The following is a 20839-nucleotide window of genomic DNA, read 5'->3' on the forward strand; positions in this document are numbered from 1 at the left end:
CGCATCTGCAACCTACACCACAGCTCACGGCAACGCCGGATCCTTAACCCACTGAGCAAGGCCGCGGATCGAACCTGAAACCTCATGGTTCCTAGTCAGATTCGTTAGCCACTGAGCCACTACAGGAACTCCAGGGCATTGTATTTTTTAAAAAGATGTGATGCACTAGGAATGAACAACATTTGGAGATTGTATTTGAGGTCTCCCGGGTTTAAGGCCACTGCCGCAGCAGGTAAAAGGGACGTGAAACGTGTGAAGTGCTGGGTCATTCTCCCCGTGGGAGATGTGCTGACGCCAGAACACGGCGTGATGTGACCTGCAGCTGTCACCCACCATCCTATGCCTGGGGCTCAGCCTTACAGCCTGAATATAAAACCGATGACAACAGAAACCCTGCAGGATCCCCAGAGACATCTTTAGCGATGCCTCAAAATTTCACCTTGCGGGCTCCCTGGGGCAGGTGGGCCAAGAGGACACTGACCCAGGTGACTCAAACGTAGACAGTGGCCTGCCCTCCAGAGCAGGGCGCATGGACAGTTACAGAGAGACCCCACAGGCGGACGGAAGTTGTTCTTCAGATGTCTTGAAATCCTTGCCCATTATGTCCATATAAACACACCCACACCCATTCATGTGGGTCATTTCTCACAGACATTTGTGTGGGTGTGAGTGTGAATAAAAATGAAAGCCAGTCAGGATGCCAGAAAGTGGTTAGTTGGAGATAGTGGGGATAGGGGGCAAGCCGGCCTATACCACAGTCACAGCAACTCGGGATCTGAGCCACATCTGTGACCTATACCATAGCTCACGGCAACGCCAGATCCCTAACCCACTGATCAAGGCCAGGGATTGAACCTGCGTCCTCATGGATGCCCGTCAGATTCGTTTCTGCTGAGCCACGATGGGCACTCCTCTTCTCTACTCTTTACTCCATCACTGATATTTAAAAGCAAGCACAGAGGAGTTCCCGTTGTGGCTCAGTGGTTAAGAACCCAACTAGTATCCATGAGGATGCGGGTTTGATCCCTGGCCTCACTCAGTGGGTTAAGGATCTAGCATTGCCACAATGTGTGGCATAAGCCGCGGATGTGGTGCGGATCTGGTTGTGGCTGTGCCTGGCGGCTATGGCTCTGATTTGACCCCTAGCCTGGGAACCTCCATTTGCCCAAAAAGACCAAAAAAAAAAAAAAGAAAAAAAAAGAAAGAAAAAGCGTGGAGAATAAGTTTTGACTATTCTAATAACTGTCTATGAAAACGTCCTCTCTCGCTCCAAAGATGCCAGTGGGTTTATTGCACAGATATGGTATTGCTGGTGCTTCCTTCTCAGCTCCTCCCTTGGGTGGCAGTGAGCAGGGGCTCAAGAGACATGACCTGTCCCCAACCAGCAAAGGGAGCAGGTAAGATCTAATCAAAGGGGCGGAGAGCTATTTCGCAAGGACTCACTGTGCCAGGCACTTTTGTAGCATATTCTTAACCGGGCAGGAGAGGGGCCAGGTGACTTTATCCCATCACGGTCCCTCATTTCCAGAACCTGCACCTTCAACTGCCCTGTGCTCCTTCCTCTCTACTGCCAAGGTTCCCATCTTGCTAGGTAAGTTCTTCTTCTGTTTTGAAAAGAGAAATTCTGTTTTCCGTCCACCTCATTTCCATTTGCCCTTTGAGAGTCTGTGGAAGAATGGCTGAAGACCATCCGCCGGCCTGAGTGGCAGGTGGACACCACTGTCTTCAACAGCAAGCCTCTGGGTAGGCGCAGAGGGCACCTTTGCAGCTTCAGACGGGTCTGTGACCTTGGGCTGAGTGGCAGTGTCCTTGGGAGCTGAAGCATCCATTCCCTCGGACATCCTCTCTGGTCACAGCCTTTTCAGCAGCAGCCTACTCTTCTTTTTCCAGCTCTGCTGGATCCCTGCAGAAACAGAGCAGGCATGACCTTCCCGGGTGCCCATGGGAGACGGTGCTGCACACGCACAGACCTCCTGAGACCCGCGGGGCATGTTCCCTTGTTGCGGGGACAGCGCAGAAGGCAGTCTGCGTGACACAGAGCGGAAGGTAGGTTAACACGGGAGCCTCTGGGAGAGGCTGGTGGTCAGTTCTGGGACCAGCAGCCCCGGGAAGTTGCGGCTCCTGGAAAGTTGCCTGGATCTGGTTAGCGAAGGTTCTAGGAGCGATGCAGCCAGAAATAGGAGTGGCTCCAGCAGCTAGAGCAAACTTCGGCATAGCTCGCCGGCCAGTCTTCCTGGTGGGCGTGACACTGATATCAGCTGCTGGCAGAAGCTTCGCGCCTGTTCTCTTCTGATTTATGGTATAGGTGTGTCACTTTTCCTTGTGTAGATGTACTGATCTGTTTGGGAGTCAAGGGGGGGTGTCTCCTAACTGGGTTCTGGCAGTGAGGAATCTGAGGTCATCTTCCTTCTTCATCTGCAGGATATCCAGGGCTCTGGGCATGCTGGAAGTTTCCCTTTAAGTAATGATGGGAATCTAGAATAATGCTTATGGACCCCTCCCTTGTTAGTGGAGAAAGGCTAGAAAATTTATTCCTGAAAAAGAACACTGACTCTATAAACTCAGAGGATGCCCTGGGGAGATGCCTGGATGTTCTGCCAAGGGGTGGAGGGCAGGGAAGGGCTTCCATGAATCCTGCCTCCCCCCACTTACCAGCTGTGTGAGGCTGGGCAGGTTACTTAACCTCTCTGTACCTCCCATTCCCCAAGGCTAAAACGGGATGATGATGAGAGCAACTGTCTCCCAGGGTACTGTGAAGATGCAAGTGAGTTAACCCAGGTAAAGCATCTGGAACAGAGCAGGGGGCAAGATAAGGGTGTTGCTTTTTACTGTTCACTGAATGAAAAAAAAGCAAAACGAGGGGCATTTGATGCTGCATACCCAGCACACAGTAGGTCTTCCACAGATATTTTTTGAATGAATAAATGGGGAATTTGGCTTCTAGGGGGAAAACATCCTTGGATTGTGGATTCTCTCTCTCCCTTTTTTTTTTTTTTTTCCCTGCTTTTTAGGGCAGCACCTGTGGCATATGGAGGTTCCCAGGCTAGAGGTCGAATTGGAGCTACAGCTGCTGGCCTACACCACAGCCACAGCAATTTGGGATCCGAGCCATGTTTGTGACCTGCACCACAGCTCATGGCAACGCTGGATCCCTAACCCACTGAGTGAGGCCGGGGATCGAACACGCATCCTCGTGGATCCTCGTCAGGTTCTTTAACCGCTGAGCCATGAAGGGAACTGTGGATCATGGATTCTTTTTTTTTTTAAGTTAATTAATTTTATTTTTAATTTTTTTTGTCTTTTGTCCTTTTAGGGCTACACCCGCGGCATATGGAGGTTCCCAGGCTAGGGGTCAAATTGGAACTGCAGTCGCCGGCCTACAGCACAGCCACAGCAATGCCAGATCCGAGCCATGTCTACGACTTACACCACAGCTCACGGCAATGCTGGATCCTCAACCCACTGAGCCAGGCCAGGGATCAAACCTGCAACCTCATGGTTCCTGGTTGGATTTGTTTCCGCTGCACCACGATGGGAACTACTGGATTGTGGATTCTTGAAGTAAGATACCAAACAGCTCAGCATGGGGCAGGGTTCAGAGGGACATTGCTGTAAATTCCAAGCCAGCCAGCTACAGGGAAAGCTATCAAAACAGAACCCAGGGAGTTTCCATTGTGGCTCAGTGGGTTAAGAACCCGACATAGCATTCATGAGGAATGAAGGTTTACTTCCTGGCCTTGCTCAGTGCATTAAGGATCCAGAGTTGCTGCAAGCTGCTGGCAGCTGCAGCTCTGGTTTGACTTCTAGCCTGGGAACTTACATATGCCACACATGTGGCCCTAAAAAGACAACACACACACACAAAAACCCCCCAAAATCCCCCCAAAACAAATAGGGAACACAGGTGCTCATTGCCTTGAAAGGGAGAGTGGCTTCTAGGGATGACTTCACGGAGAGGACACAGTTGACCGTGACCCAAATGGCCCTGGCTGTTGATGGAGCCGTGGTCCTTGCCAGGCCTGGCCGCAGAAGGGATTTTCTGAACGGCTAATTAAAAGGACGCAGGCGCTGCCCGCTGAGTGCTTCTAATTGGGCTGGGTTTGCAAAGACTCACAGGGCTCATGAACAGAAACTCTAGTTTCTTTTTTGAAGTTGGAAGACACACCCAGGAAGCAAACACTAAGTGCGCGACTGGCCCACAAGCAAAACATTATTTGGTCTCGTAATATTTTGATGGGCCTGGGGGTGATGAATTGTGATAATTTTGGATAAGCCCAGATTAACTAGGGTTCCGTTTTTATACAGTCTCTCCAGGGGCAGGTTTGGAACATTCCAGCCGCATTCTTCTGAAAGCTAGCTCATTTCCAGCAGTTGGGCACCTTATTTCAGGAATTCACCTCCTAGGAGCATTTTCTCCTAGAAATCAGACATACCACTTATTCATTTAAGAAATATTTTTTTGGAGTATTGACTGTATTGATTTTTACATTAAATAGTGTATGTATGTTAATGAATGCAATCTAACCTTGGGAGAAGGTATACCAGACTCTGGGGCAGCAGACTCCTTATGCTGCCCCGTGGCATATGGAGCTCCCAGGCCAGGGATGGGCCAGGGATCAGATCCAAGCTGCAGTTGGGACCTAGGCTGCAGCTGTAGCAATGCCGGATCTTTTAACCCATGGTACTGAGCTGGGGACCGAACCTGTGTCCTGGCCTTGCAGAGACACAGTTGATCCTACTGTGCTGCAGTGGGAACTCCATTTTACCATATACTTAATAGTGGTGATTCTGGGAAGCAAGATCAGTGGTGTCTGGCATTTTTTACAATATCATGTATTACTTTAAAAGCAGGGGAAAAAAAAACCCATAGAGAGATGAACATAAGCAGAGTCACAGAGAATTTGTGGAAAGCTCAGCCTCGGTGATTTGAGGTGATGCAGAAGAGGCACAGTGGGGTGGGGGCGGGGTTGTGATATTTAAGTTCAGGGAAGCCCAAGTCCCAGTTCTGGCTGAAGGCAGGCGCGTTGTGCCCTGATGACCGGCCCACCCTTCCTCCTTGCTTCCTCTTGAAAGGTGAGTTTGATAGCCGATCAATAGGGGGCTTTTTTTTTTTTTTTTTTCCCCTGGGGCCAGGGACTGACCCTGAACCACAGCAGTGACAATGCTGATCTTTACATTGCTGCATCACCAGGGAACTCCCCAGAGGGGCATTTTTGACTCTCCAAGTTCCTACCTTAAATCTTGCCCGTTGTCATCAGACGAGACATCGTCCACGTGGATCTGGTCGCAATCCTACAGAGAATTTGGCAAGAAAAGAGAAAGGGAGAAATGTGAGTGGTTAAGCTGATGCAGCCTTTAAGGGTTGGGGGAGAAGGAGCAATGGATGGGGAGTCAAGAGTCCTGAGTTCTAGCGTGAATTTTGCCGGAAATGGTTAGGTGACCTTGGGCTAAGTCTCATTCTCTCTTTTGCCTTTGGTTTCCCTATAAATGACCACAAGGAGGTGGTGACCATACAGTTTATCATGCAAACCAAGACAGTTTTGCAGTGTAAAGGGGGATGCTAGCAACATTACATTGGGAGAAAGGGAACCCTCCCACACTGTTGGTGGGAATGTAAATTGGTGCAACCACTATGGAGTACCGTATAGAGCTTCCTCAAGAAACTAAAAACAGAACTACCATATGATCCAGCAATCCCACTCCTGGGCATATATCTGGAGAAAATAATAATTCAAAAAGATACATGCACCCCAGTGTTCACTGCAGCACTATTTACAATAGCCAAGACATGGAAGCAACTTAAATGTCCATTGGCAGAGGAGGAGATAAAGAAGACGTGGTACATAAATACAATGGAATATTACTCAGCCATAAAAAAGAACGAAATAATGCCATTTGTAGCAACATGGAGGGACCTAGAGATTATCATACTAAGCAAAGTCAGAGAAAGACAAATACCATATGACATCACTTACATGTGGCATCTAAAACAATGATACAAACGAACTTATTTATAAAACAGACCCATCGACTTTGAAAACAAACTTATGGTTACTAAAGGGGAAGGGGGACGTCTGGGATTGGGGACTGAACACATATATGGAAGGGGACCTGCTGTATGGCACAAGGAAATCTACTCAATGTTCTGTGATAACCAGTATGGGATTGGATATGTGTATGCGTATGGCTGAATCACTTTGCTGTACAGCAGAAATTAATACAACATTGTGAACTGACTATACTTTAATACAATCAAAATAAAGCTACAATACACCACTACAAATTACATTGGGAGGACAGGCACAACAGGACCAATCTCCCTCTGCCCCTAGGCACACCAGGACCTACGGTCACCGTGGCCATGCAGTGGAAGCCTTTGTCTTGTTCAAGGTGTTTCCTCGGCTTGGAATGTTCTTCCGCCTTCATCTGCTTAGTAGGACCTTGTATTCTCCAACCATTAGCTTCTGGACCTATCCCCTGCCCAAGTTCCCCACTGTGTCTCACAGTCTGTGACCGTCATTTACGGAGCACTTACGCTACAGGGCCAGGCACCATTCCAAGGGCTTGCTATCCCACACACTCCAGTAACATGCCGCTTTCCACAACCCATACATCTCTCAATTCTCTTAGGGAAATACCTTCACACGTGGGTGTGAAGACTCAGGGGAGGGGAATGACAGGGATGGGCATGTGAGCCACGTTCTACCAATCAGAGAAACCCAGGCTTCCTCTGGCCAGAGCAATTGCTTCAGAGATGAGGGTGTGGCCTCAGCTGGACCAATGAGAACCAGCCGTGGGACTTTTGGGGAGGAGCTCTTCTTTCCCTGGGGCTGTTGGGGAAAACAGGTCTGGGAGGTGGAGAGAAGGGTGAGGCCCCAACGTAACATTTGATCCTGGGAATCCAGCCCCACAGCTGAGACAAGGCTGCCCTGATTCGGGTCGGCTGCATGACGACCGTCCACAGACGTCCACGTTCTAATCCAAAATGTACATGGCAGAAGGAACTGTGCCGATGTGATGAAGTTAAAGATTCTGAGATGGGGAGAGCATCCTGGATTACCCCGGTGGGCCGTAAACGTAATCACAAGGGTCCTTACGTAGGCGGCAGAGGGGTCCTTGACAACAGAGAGAAGAGGGGAATGGGAGGAGGGTGCCCTGAAAATGGGAGAGGCCACAAGCCAAGAAACACTGGTAGCCGCTAGAAGCTGAAAAAGGCACAGAACCAGATTCTCCCCTTAAAGCTTCCAGAAGAAACCAGTTCTGCCCACATCTTCAGCCCTCTGAAACTGATTCTGGACATTCGACCTCCAGAACTGTGTTGTTTTAAGCCACTTAGGTCTATTTCAAGTGCTCAATAGCCAGATGGAGCCAAGGGCTACCATATTGGATGGTGCACATTTCCCATCATTGCAGAAAATTCTACTGGACAGTGCAGCTCTGGAGGGATAAAGGAACGAGGCTGACAATTTCTCTTCGATGCTGACAGTGTCAATTAGGGAAGAGCTTGCAGGCTGGCCTGGAGACCTATCTTATTTAGGCCACACTGTGCTTAAAACATTTTTTGAAATAATAGGCACCCCCCCTACCTCTTGCTCCCTCTTTTCCCTCCCTCCCTCCCTTCTCTCTCTTCTTCTTCTGTCTTTTTCTCCCTCTCATTCCAGATTTTCAGCTACTTTGAGACTTGACATGCCCTGGCAATGCAGGGCTTGCATGCTCCTATCCCGACCATCCTTGGCTGTGACACCCACCTCTACTCCTCCACACTTTGCTGGGTTTTCTTTTCTTCACTCATCTGGTTACTTGGCCCCTGTGGGCAACCTGGTTTGAGCCCTCTGATCCTGGGCAATCTCATAGAGATAGAAGGGTCCTAGGACCAGCAGTCCTAGTATGTTAATGAAAACTGTATTTAAAAGCCAGTGGTGACTTCAGAGACACAGGCACCAAGAAAAAATTAATAGCAGATTTCCCCCCAGCCCATTGCTTTGCCTGAAATTGGAAAAACACCCCCCACCCCGGTGGCCTCCAGTCCTTCCCCCCAGCTTGAAAGCTGCTCCGGGGGGTCACCCGGGCTCAGGCCCCTGGGCAGGGTTCCCTGTGCTTTCCCTGACGTCAGGGGAAAGGTATGTGCGGAGGCTCTGGTTTTCTCATTTGCAGGGGGGTTGCTGGGGGCGCTAAAGTGTGACAACAGTAGCGATCACATTTCGGACTTAATAAAGTACCGTGACGCTCAGCTAGACGCTACCTCATACGCCACCAGCTGACCTGGATCGAGTTACCCGCTGAGCCGGCACGGAGGGGAGTGGGACAATGCAAAGGACACGAGGACCAGGCTGGGCCCTGGGGGAAGAGGAGCCTGTGCCCCTCGACTGTGCTGCATGGGGGCAGGCCTCTGACAAAGGACGCCAGCTTCGCACAGCCCAGGGTGCTTCTCGCCTCTCTCGAGCCAAAGGGTGACTATCCTGGGGGGTCTGGATGGGACCACATGACAGAGACAGAAGAAGGGTTCCCGTGGCCTTGACATTGAGGGGGGGTACAGTGGGGCTGAGGAACTTGTACTTGTGGACCCAAAGAAACACCTGCAAATGGTCTTGTGCAAGGATGAGCGTCATCCCAGTGAGAAACTGAAAACACCTGCAGTTGCCCCGATTGTGGCGGAATGAACTGTGGTATATCCATTCAGGGGGACCCCGCCTGCCAGCTCAGAAGTGCGAGGTGATTACTATGTGAGCATGTGGCAATGTCTCCAAGACCTTTTCCAGGGTGAGAAAAAAGCAGACCGGAGAATGCTACTTCCAGAATCACACGTGTATATATTCATATAAACCAATTAAAAACAAATCAAGATATCATATATGAATGTATCCATACACATAAATGGAAATAGAAAGATCTAGAAGCTCACGCATCTGGCTGGCAACAGTAATTCCATCAGGCAAGGCAATGGAGTTGGGTTAGTGGTCAAAGGAGGCTTTCAACTTGCTGAAATGCTTCCTTCCTACCTCCTTCCCTTCCTTTCTCTCTGTCTTCTTAGGACCACACCCACAGCATATGGAAGTTCCCAGGCTAGGGGTTGAATAGGAGCTCCAGGTGCCAGCCTACGCCACAGCAATGCTGGATTTGAGCTGTGTCTGCGACCTACACCACAGCGCATGGCAATGCCGGATCCTTAACCCACTGAGTAAGGCCAGGGATCGAACCCATGTCCTCATGGATACAAGTCAGGTTCATTATGGCTGCACCACAGTGGGAACTCCTCTTTCTCTTTCTTTTAAACAAGAACACTGTGGATATGTATTGCTTTTGAAAGAGAAAATATCTCCGTGGGGAGGAGATGAAGAGATAGGATCTAACACTGGAGGACAGAGCTAGCACTGACCAGCTCCCGATGGGCCAGGGCCTGTGCTCAGCCCTTCACCTGTGTTAGGAGGGATATCACTGTATCCACCTTACAGAGGAGAGAACGAGGCAGAAGAAGTACAAGAACAGGCCTGTTATGGGCTGACCTGCAGTCCTAACCCCAGTACCTGCGAATGTGATCTCATTTGGAAACAGGGTCTTTACAGATGATCAAGGGGATGAGCTCATGAGGGTGGGCCCTAATCCAGAACAGATGGTGTCCTGATAAAAAGGGGACATTTGGGCACAGAGACAGATAGGCCCAGGGGGAGAATGTCGCCTGACCTTGAGGTGAGGTGATGCATCCACAAGCCAAGGAATGTCTTGGAGAAGCTAGGAGAGAAAGGCAACAGCAAACAGATGTCTCCCTCACAGCCTTCAGAACAAACCAGCCCAGCTGACATCTTGATCTTGAACTTCTGGTCTCGAGAACTGCAGAACAGTAAGTTTCCCTTGTTGAAGCCACCTGTCTGGGTATTTCATTTCCCTAGGACATTAATACAGGGCCCGAGGCTGCACAATAAGGTCGAGGAAGAGCCCAGGAGGCCATCTGCCTCCAGAGCCTGTGATTGCAAAGATCCATTATCCCGAGGCCATTTATAAAAATGCCTCCTGTGGGCCCAAGAACTGCAGCAGATTATGCTTGGGTCGAGAGAGGGGAGGTTTCAAGGCTGAACTGGCTCTTTTCCTCCAGGTACTTACTATGTCACTGGAAAAGAGAGGCTTTCTGCTGCTTCCACTGTGGTCCAAGCCGTCATTACCCTCCACTGACACCAGGGGGTGGCAGACTAAGACTCAGGGATCAAATCTGGCCTGCCATTGTTGCGTAAATAAAGTTTTATTGGAACACAGCCATGTTCATTCACTTACGTACCATCTCTGGCTGCTTCTGTCCCACTATGGGAGAACTGACTAGCTGAGACAGAGACAGTCTGACCTGCAGAGCTTAAAATATTTACTCTCTGGCTCTTTACAGAAGAAATCTGTGGACCCCTGACTATTGCAGTCACCTCCTCACTCTTCCTGCTTCTACTCTTGTCTACTTCTCATCTTTGCAGCTTCGTTTCCATCCAGTAGCCAGAGAGATGCTGTTAAAGCTTAAGTTAGATCCTGCCTCTCCCCTGTTCAAACCCCCACAAGGGCCTCCATCTCCCTGCGAGTAAAAGCACAGTCCTCCCTTGTCTGCACACCCCTCCACGTCCCACGCCTCTCACTGCAGACACAGCAGCCTCTGCTGGTCCTTCAACAACCCTCATGCTCTTGCCCCAGGGCCTTTGCATTGGCTGTTCTTTCCGTTTTGAATGCTTTTCTCTCTTTTCTTTCCATCTGTCAAAAGCCTGCCAAGGTTTGCTGATGTCACCGCTGGGTAAAAACTGCCCCAATTCCACCCCCTGTCAGGATGAATGACCTCTGTCTGTTTCCCCACTTTGCGGGGCCTCTAGGATTAACCTAGCTTGATAGAAGGGCTGATTTCTTCTTCCATCCACTAAATTGGGAAACCTAAAGGTAATGCCCATTTTTTTTTTTTGGTCTTTTTAGCTATTTCTTGGGCCGCTCCCGCGGCATATGGAGGTTCCCAGGCTAGGGGTTGAATCAGAGCTGGAGCCACCAGCCTACGCCAGAGCCACAGCAATGCGGGATCCGAGCCGCATCTGCAACCTACACCACAGCTCACGGCAACGCCGGATCGTTAACCCACTGAGCAAGGGCAGGGACCAAACCTGCAACCTCATGGTTCCTAGTCGGATTCGTTAACCACTGCGCCACGATGGGAACTCCCCATTTTTTTAACTGGTATTTGCAAGGTCAGAATGTATAGCAGTTAAGAGCACAGACTCCAGGATCTTGGACAAATTCTTTTTTTTTTTTTTTCTTTTTAGGGTGGCACCTATGGCATATGGAAGGTCCCAGGGGAGGGGTTTAATGGGAGCCGCAGCTGCTGGCCTAAGCCACAGCAACTCAGGATCTGAGCCGAGTCTGTGAGCTACACCACAGCTCACAGCAATGCCAGATCCTTAGCCCACTGAGTGAGGTCAGGGATCAAACCTGCGTCCTCATGGATCCAAGTCAGATGTTCTACTACTGAGCCCCAGTGGGAACTCCTGGGCCAAATTCTGACTCTGCTAAATTACTAAAAAATGAACTTGGACAAGTTATTGAATTTTTTCTCCTTTTGGCCATGCCTGTGGCATGTAGAAGTCCCCAGGCGAGAGATTAAACTCGAGCCACAGCAGTAACCCAAACCATGGCAGTGATAACACTGAGTCCCCAGCTGCTAGGCCACCAGGGAACTCCAGGTATCACATTTTTTTGACTCTCAACTTCCTGGTCTATAATTGAGCTAGAGAACAGTACTTCCCACTTAGGGTTTTGTAAGGATTGAATGAATCGATATGAGTAAAGCACTTTGAAGAATTCCTCGCTCATAGAAAATGCCACATACATGTTTGCCTTAATTATTGCTGGTATTAACCATTTTGAATTCACTTGGCCCAAACTGAATTGAGTTCACCACTGAAAGAGGTTTATGGGTGGTCAGGCCTGCTGATGAAGCAATTTAGAAGCAAAGCAGAACACAGCAATCGTCAGTGCAAATTCCATGAACTCATCACATTAATGCATCTCAGGGAACCAGGGCAGGGGGTGGGTGGGGAGGCAGGCAGAAGAGAACTGGGGTGGAGTCATTGCTTCACACATCCTTGGCATTGTAGGTGGCCTTCAAATGCCCATCCCTGGGGTCCCAGTGACAGCCCTGCCGTTTCCTAGGTATGTGATCTTGGGCAAGTTGCTAGGTACCTGTGCGCCTTCATTTTTTTTTTAAGGCTTTAAATTTTAGAATAGTTATTGTTATTATTATTATTATTATTTGCTTTTTAGGGCCACACCCGTGGCATATGGAAGTTCCCAGGGTAGGGGTCGAATTGGAGCTACAGCTGCCAGCCTACACCACAGCCACAGCAATGCAGGATCTGAGCCAAGTCTGTGACCTACACCACAGCTCATGGCAACGCTGGATCCTTAACCCACTGAGCGAGACCAGAGATTGAACCCGCAACCTCATGGTTCCTAGTTGGATTCATTTCCACTGCACCACGACAGAAACTCCTACGATAGTTTTGGATTTGCCAAAAAAACTTTGAATATTAGTAGAATGTTTTCATATAACCCCACACCCAGTTCCCCTTATTAACCTCATGTTCAAACAGCATAGTTGTCCCAACTCATAAACAAATATCACTATATTATTGTTAACTAATATCAGTTCTTTACTAAGTTCTCCCACTACCATCCTTTTTCTCTTCCAGGATCCTACCCTGGGTACCAAAAAACATTTTGTCATCTTGTCTCTTTTGGTTCCTCAGGGCTGTGATAGTTTCTCAGAGTTTCCTTGGTTTGGGTGACAGTTTAAAGGAGTACTGGTCAGATATTTGGCAGAATGTCTCTCCACTGGGATTTGTCTGGTGTCTTTCTCATGGTTAGACTGGGGTTACGGGTTTTGGGGAGGAGGATCGCAGAGGTAAAAGGGCCCCCCTCATCACATACTGTCAACATGACTTATCACTGTGGACGCTGACCTTGCTCACCTGGCTCAGGTAGTGTTCCTCTGAGTGCTCCACTGGGAAGCTACCCTCCCCCCCACCTTTCCATATTATACTCTTTGGAAGGAAGAAACTACGCCAAGCTCACAGTTGAGGGTGGAGTACCTACATAAATTATTTGGAAGTTTCCTGTATGGGGGATTCTCCTCCACTTATTTATTTATTCAATCATTCATCTGTGTCCGCATGGGCTCGCAGGTACTTATTTTATATTTGGGGGTAGACACCACGTTATTTTAGTACTTGAATTATTCTACTTTTGGCCTCTGGGAACTCTTCAAGTCAGCTCTTCTGGCCCTTGACAATCCCCATCATCCTGGGGTTTTTCTGAGCACTTCCTCACTTTTTGGTACTGGAAGGGGCTCCCCGTTTAATCATGTATCTTCTTTCCCAGCCCTAGAATTAGCCACTTCTCCAGGGAGTCCTGGTTCCTTTCACTGGAAAATGGTGTTTAGAAACCAAGATCTGGGTGCTGGGTGTGCTGGTTGCTACAGGAGTGCTGCTGTTTCTGGGCTCTCTTGGGCAACAGACCAAGGTCTCCAGGATTTTTTAAAAACCATGAAATATGGTTAATGCATGCATTTGTGCATGTGTAATGAAGCATGCGGCTGGCCTAATCAATGATACCAATTTCAATCCAGATCCCTCCTTTCACCAGTGTGGAAGCTGAAGCTCAGACACACCAAGTGGAACTTAGATAAAGAATCACAGGGCTTGGGCGAAGGAGTCTGTGGGGTTGCAGAGGGACCCATCTTTCATCAACAATGGCAGTGATTTATCCTTTTGTCATGCACTTAAAGTCCAGATTGAGTTTCAAGGTGACATGAGTCTCCTAAAATGCATGAGAGAGCATCTCATCTTTTTCTTTGCTCAGCGGTTTGTGCAGGATGGGATTTATTTACCCTTGCCTCGAATGTCTGGTGGAACTCTTGTTTAAAACGAGCTAGACCTGGTTCCTTTTTCAGGGGAGTACATCTTTAACTACCACTTCAATTTCTCATGATCACTGGTTTATTTATTTAAAAAATTTCCCCTCTTGGGTTAATTTTTTCTTTTTATGGCTGCACCTATGGCATATGGAAGTTCCTGGGCCAGAGGTTGAATTAGAGCTGCAGCTGGGGTCTATGCCACAGCCATGGCAACATGGGATGTCCGAGTCACATCTGTGACCTATGTCAAAGCTTATGGCAATGCTGGATCCTTAACCCACTGAGCAAGGCCAGGGATCAAACCTGCATCCTCATAGAGACAACACTGGGTCCTTAACCTGCTGAGCCACAATGGGAACTCCCCCCATGGGTTAATTGTGGTAATGCACATCTCCCTGAAAAGGGTCCACGTCACCCAGGTTTTCAAGTTCACTGGTATATAATATTGCTCATGGTATTCTCCTAATTAAAAAAAAAATGCACTTCTGCTGAAGCTATAATAATATCCACCCCTTTCATTCTGGATATTGGTTACTTTTATCCTTGTTCACGCTTGCCAAAGGCTTTTATCTACCTTAATGGTCTTTTCAATGATGAGTTCTTATTAATTTTTCTGTTTTTCTAATAAATGTAATTTAAGGCTGTGCATGTCTGTGTGGATCAGCCTTTGCCGGCATCCCACAGGTGTTGATACTCCGTATTCTCATCCTTGCTAACTTCTGAATGAGCCTGGTGACAAATACCCATCAAAATCCATTCTCATGAAGCTGGTGACAGCTGGGGTTTTCCCAACCTGCCCTGCTCTCATCCAGTCCTATCACTTTCTGTCCTTGGCTGCCTGGAGACACGAACACAGAAAGGAAATTGTTGACAAATTTGCTTTAGAAAAATGACTCATCAGAGCCCAGATGGACTCCCTGCCACCCCTTCTCCTTTGAGGCAGGTATATTTTAGAAGTGAGACTGCTTAACGCTGCCTCTAGATTCGCCGGAGAGGGGCCCGCTGGCTGGGAGGGAACCCTGAGCCATCTTTCTCATGTTGTCTGAATGTTTAACTTATCTGAGGAGCACTAAAGAGTCTGTGGCCCGCGTTGCATTCATGGCCAGTTGGGCTGGATGTCTTGGAGAGCCGCTCAGCGCTGACACGGTGAAATATTATTCTCCCTGATAGCTCCTGCAGAGCCGTAAATCAGAAGTTTAGCAATCAGGCCTGTGTGTCGGGCAAGCAGCCACGGCCTGCCCAGATTCCAGCCACTTCTGAGTCCCTCCAGCCAGAGCCTTTCCCAGAGGCCTGGCAGCATCTTGAAACGCTCCCTCTCCAGCCCACTCGCCTGCCTGGACACACCCGAGTCAGGCCAGAGGCACCTTCTGCCAAAACCTTTAGGTTGACTTTGGTTCTTATCAAGGACCCTTTTCTTCCATTCGCTCTGTGGATCTGTAGTCCTTCTCCAATTCACTGTTCATCTCAAAATTGTTATCTTCTGGAGAACCTGCTGGGGCATGGTGGGTTAAGAATCTGTCTGCAGTGGCTTGGGTTGCTGTGGAGGCATGGGTTTGATCCCTGGCCTGGCGCAGGGGGCTAAAGGACCTGGCGTTGCTGCAGCGATGACTTGGATTCAGTCCCTGGCCTGGGAACGTCCATATGCCGAGGGTGCAGCCATAAAAATAAAGAAGTAAATAAAATGGTATCTTCCATGAAAAATAAATGCGTCAGCCTAGAAGTCAGCTTGGCCTGGGATCTGATCTACACGCGACTCTTACAGCTCTGGGACCCTCGGACAGTGACCTCTCTGGACCTCATGTTCACCTGTACAATGGAGATTGAAAAAGCAAAACCTCCCTTGCAGGATCATTGCAAGATTTCAGTGAGAAAATGCCACGTGTGACACCCGGCACAGGGTAAAAAGCTTAATACGTGTCAGTGCTGGGCAAGTTAACCTCCCTGTGCCTCAGTTTTCCCTTCTTTAAAATGGGTAACAGTAGCTACCCCCTGTGGCTGTTGTTAGGGTTAAATGGCGAGTAGGTGAGCCCGTGGGGCACTGTCTGGCACAGGGTGAGCCCTCAGGACATGTCAGCTATTGCTGTGACTGGGTTGTTATTCCTGTCTGTGCCCCTCAGCTCCAACCATCCACATCCTTCTTCTTTTTTTTTTTTTAAGTATGGAACACTTCATGAATCTGCATGTCATCCTTGCGCAGGGGCCGTGCTAATCTTTGTATCTTTCCAATTTTTTTTTTTTTTAATATGTGCTGCTGCATCCTTTCTAGAAATGCATCCAGAGCCTTTGTCTATTGCTTTGTTACCCGTTGGAGTTGGCTGGGAGGGTTCTGTAGGGGTTCAGTGTTATTTTGGTTGCTGTTACGGTGTTATTTTGTTCTGCATATATCACGGGAAGATGATGAGCTAACTCACGGAGGAGTTTTCATCTTTGTCGTTGACATTTATACCAGGAATGCCTCCTCCTCTTGCTGTCAGAATTTGCTCGTCCTCCTCCAGGCTTCCCGGCTCTACCAGCCCTCCTCGCTCTTGGTTCCCCCGCTCTGGGCGAGTCTAGGTTTCCCGTTGGGCATTGTCTTTCTCAGCCAGATGGCAGCTGTTCTCCAGGGAGAGGTAGCACAGTGGTTAAGGGCAAGCGCTTTGGAGCCAGGCCGCCTGGGTCTGAATACTGCGACTGCCAACTGTGTGACTTCGGGCTGCTCGCTTAACCTCTCGGTGCCTCTGTTTCTTTATTTTTTTAATTTATTTTTATTTTATTTTTTTGTCTTTTTGCTATTTCTTAGGCTGCTCCCGCGGCATATGGAGGTTCCCAGGCTCGGGGTCAAATCGGAGCTGTAGCCTCCAGCCTACGCCAGAGCCACAGCAACGCGGGATCTGAGCTGCGTCTGCAACCGACACCACAGCTCACAGCAACGCCAGATCCTTAACCCACTGAGCAAGGGCAGGGACCGAACCCGCAACCTCATGGTTCCTAGTCAGATTCGTTAACCACTGCGCCACGACGGGAACTCCCGTTTCTTTATTTGTAAAATGGGTGTTATGGACTGAATGTTTGTGTCCTCCCCCGATTCAGAGGGTGAAGTCATGACCCTTAGCGTGGCTGTATTTGGAGAAGGAAGCAATTAAGGTTCAATGAAGTCACAAGGGTGGGGCCCTGATCTGAGAGGATTAGTGCCCTTGGAAGCAGAGACAGCAGAGCTGTCTGGCACATACTCTTTCTCTCGCTTTCTCTCCCTCTCCTTGTACACACACCTAGGAGAGGCCCTGAGGAGACATGGGGACAAGGCGCCCTCTACAGGCCAACGAGAGTGTTCTCACCAGAAACCACGTTTGCCAGCACCCTGATGTGGGACTTCGAGCTTCCAGAACAGTAAGAAATTTAATTTCTGTTGTGGACGCTGAAGAGTCTGTGGTATTTCATTATGGGAGCCCAAGCTGACTGAGAGAATGGAGATAACCATGGCGAGACTCAAGCAAGTTAATGCATGTAAACCACACAGGATAGTGCCTGGCACCCAGGAAGTACTCAGTGAATGCCCCTGTGATTCCTGCTGTTATCAGTATTATTAGCACCATCCTAACTGAAAATGTAGGTCATGTCTGACAAATGCAGGGCTTCAGAACTCTCTCACAGAACTTTCTACAGTGAGTACAATGAGGTAAATGTTATGTTCTGTCCAATACGAAAGCCACCAGCCACATGTGGCTAATTCCATGAAAACGACTTAAAATGAAATACAACTAAAAATTCAGTGCCTCAGGCGCACTAGCCATATTTCGAGTGCTCAGTAAGCCCACGTGGCCCGCGGTGACCGTGTGGGACAGTGCAGAGCAGAAGGCCGCCATGGCTGTGGGAAGTCCTACTGGACGGCCCTGCTCTAGAATATTGGCTTTCAAGTGGTTTTGACAGTGACCTTCTGTAAGAGATACATTTTCTCTCACGCTGAGATTTAAAGTACTGAGACATAACTGATACGAGGGACACAACTTCTCAAACAAGATTCACCACTACTATTTGAGAGGCACCCTACCATGCCCCTTTCAATCAACTCTCTGTTTTATTTCAAGCCTGAGCTTCTGATTATTAGAGAAACGCAAATCAAAAGTACAATCAAGTCTCACGGGTCAGAATGGCCATCACTGAAAAAGCCACAGATAACAAATGCTGGAAACGGTATGGAGACAAGGGACCCCTCCTACACTGTTGGTGGGAATGTAAATTGGTGCAGCCACTCTAGAAAACAGTACTGAGATTCCTTAAAAACTAGAGTTGCCATGTGATCCAGCAATCCTACTTGGACACATATCTGGAGGAAACTCTAATTCGAAAACACACATGCACCTCAGTATTCAAAGCAGCATTATTTACAATAGCCAAGACATGGAAGAAACCTAAATGTCCATTAACAGATGAATAGATAAAGAAATTGTAGTATATATACACAATGCAATATTACTCAGCCATAAAAAAGAATGAAATGATGCCATTTGCAGCAACATGGGTGAACCTAGAGATTATCACACTAAATCAGTCAGAAAGAGAAAGACAAATACCACACAGTATCACTTGTATGTGGAATCTAAACAAAGGATACAAATGAACTTATTTACAAAAAAGAAACAGACTGACAGGCACAGAAAACAGATTTATGGTTACCAAAAGGGGAAGGGGAGGGGTCATGGAAGAATAGTTGTTTGGGATTAACAGATATAAAATAACAACAAGGTCCTACTGTATAGCACAGGGAACTATATTCAATATCCTAAACCATAACGGAGAAGAATATGAAAAAGTATCACTTTGCCGGACACCAGAAACTAATCCAACATGGTAAATCGACTATACTCCCCCCCAAAAAAACCCCAAACAAACAAACAACTAAAATAAAACCTTAGTTTCATCCTAAGCAGTTTAACCTATGGAATCACTGGCATCATGCACCAATCATTTTTCTTCCTAAAACGCTAATAAGAAAAACCTGTAAGTTAAACAGCAAAAAATTTGTTTTTCAAGTAAAAGCAAGCCACATGAAGCCCGGCTTGCACTGACCCAGGGAGATCCATAAATCCGGTGCAGCTGACTGACTGCTCGCAAGGGCTGGGCGCGTGTTTCTCACGGGGGTGCCCGCACATTTTGGGTGGAACGAGTCCTTCCCGTACAAGGCTGTACGAAGTACTGGGTTATGGGGCATTCCTGGCCCCGCCTGTTAGAAGCCCACACTTCTCTCCTGGTGCCCAACTTACCCTCCCCGACTTGATGAGAAGAAGGTTGCTGGACTCGGAGGGAGCCGGCTCTCTGAGTCAAACGAGGGAAGATGGCAAAGCCAAGACGGCGAGGATGGTTGCATCTCTCACCTGAATCTGGCCGGCTTTCCTCGCTCACCTTCACGCAGGGGCCATGGGGATGAATGGCATCGCCTCCTCCCCACCCCCCTCTGGACACTGAGCCCCCACATTAAACCCCCGAGGGCGGTGCTTGCTCCTAAGCGCCTCTGTCGAGCTGGGAGGAGAGCTCTGGCGGCCGCACATGCGCAGTTCAGGGAGCTCAGGATGCTTTCGACGCTCCCGAGCCGCAGGTGTGCGAGTTTCACTCCAACCTCCACCCTCGCCCCGCTCCCCAGCTGATGATTCAGATGAGGGGCCTCTTCCCTGGATTTTAAGGCAAAAGCAGCCGCCCTCTCACAAGGGCAAGTGGGCCCGGTAATTGTCAGATATTTATGCCCCAACTCCAGGTGGCTGATTTAGGCCCAGGTCGCTCACGACTGTCATAATCCTTACGGTGTCTCTGTGTTACATGCATCGCTATTGAATGATGGTCAAATCAGGGACTGGGCAAGCTAGTTATATCTTCCAGCTCATTGTACAATACATCAAATGATTTGTATTAAACGGTTTGCCCCCCACCCTGGTGCAGTGTGCCAGGTTCTGTGCTGATGGCTTCCGTATGATCTCCTTTTATCATTACAACCCTGGAAGGCAGGCTTTTTTTTTTTTAAAGGGCCGCAAGTGCGGCATATGGAAGTTCCCAGGCTAGGGGTCAAGTTGGAACTATAGCTTCCAGCCTACGCCACAGCCACAGCCACAAGAATGCCAGATCTGAGCCTCCTCTGCAGCCTACACTGCAGCTCGCAGCAACACTGGATCCATAACCCACCGAGCGGGGTCAGGGATCGAACACCACATCCTCATGGATGCTCATTGGGTTCATTTCTGCTGAGCCATAATGGGAACTCTGGTAGATTTTCTTCTACCCATTTAACAGGTGAGAAAACTGAGGGTCCAGGAAATGGAGTGACTTGCCCAGGTCACACAGCCCGGAGATGGTGGAACCAGGACTCAAAGGCAGATTGAGCTGATTAGCAGGTGCCTGCTCTAAACTCAGGACACACATCCCCAATGTCCTGAGACACAGCTGAACTTGGCACCTACCTTGTCTCTGACCAGTCCTCCCACCTCATGGATTCTTCTCCATGAGCACTTGCACCTTTGAGTCCTGGAACCACTGAACTAACAAGTACCTGGTCTGTTCTCCAGCCAGCAGCCAGAGGGAGCCTCTGCACTGTGAGCTGCTCCCCCGCTCAAAAAGCCCCAGTGGCTTCTTGTCACCCTTGGAATATGATCTGAAGCCTTCATGATGGCCCCAAGGCCCCACCTGATCTGTCTCCCCCTTCCCGACAAGGCCCTCCACAACCCTTCCAGATCCTTCAGTTCAGCCGCACTGGTTTCCTCCCTGTTCCTGGAACTTGCTGACCTTGACCATGCCCCAGGGCCTTTGCACTGCTGCTTCCTCTGCCTGGTGCAGTCTTCGCCCAGGTACCCATATGGTCCTCTCTCTCACCTCCTTCAGGTCTCTGCCCAAATGTCAGACAAGCCTTCCTTGGTTATACCAAGTAAAATAGCCCCTGAGACCATCTCCTTC

The 20839-nt window shown here is 48.9% G+C and overlaps 1 protein-coding gene and 1 pseudogene across 3 annotated transcripts in view; both read right to left on the reverse strand.

Moving 5' to 3' along the window:
• The window catches only part of EYA2 (EYA transcriptional coactivator and phosphatase 2), a 278029-nt gene that overhangs the window by 24747 nt on the left and 232443 nt on the right, over window positions 1-20839 (reverse strand). For all 3 annotated transcript variants that reach the window (XM_047770951.1, XM_047770952.1, XM_047770950.1), the window contains one exon: window positions 5234-5292. In XM_047770951.1, the coding sequence (XP_047626907.1) occupies window positions 5234-5292 (59 nt within the window). The remainder of the gene's footprint in view (window positions 1-5233; window positions 5293-20839) is intronic.
• Window positions 16077-16166, reverse strand: LOC125123763 (uncharacterized; annotated as a pseudogene).

Source organism: Phacochoerus africanus, chromosome 3 (assembly GCF_016906955.1).
Source record: "Phacochoerus africanus isolate WHEZ1 chromosome 3, ROS_Pafr_v1, whole genome shotgun sequence".
In the NCBI taxonomy this organism is placed as follows: domain Eukaryota; kingdom Metazoa; phylum Chordata; class Mammalia; order Artiodactyla; family Suidae; genus Phacochoerus; species Phacochoerus africanus.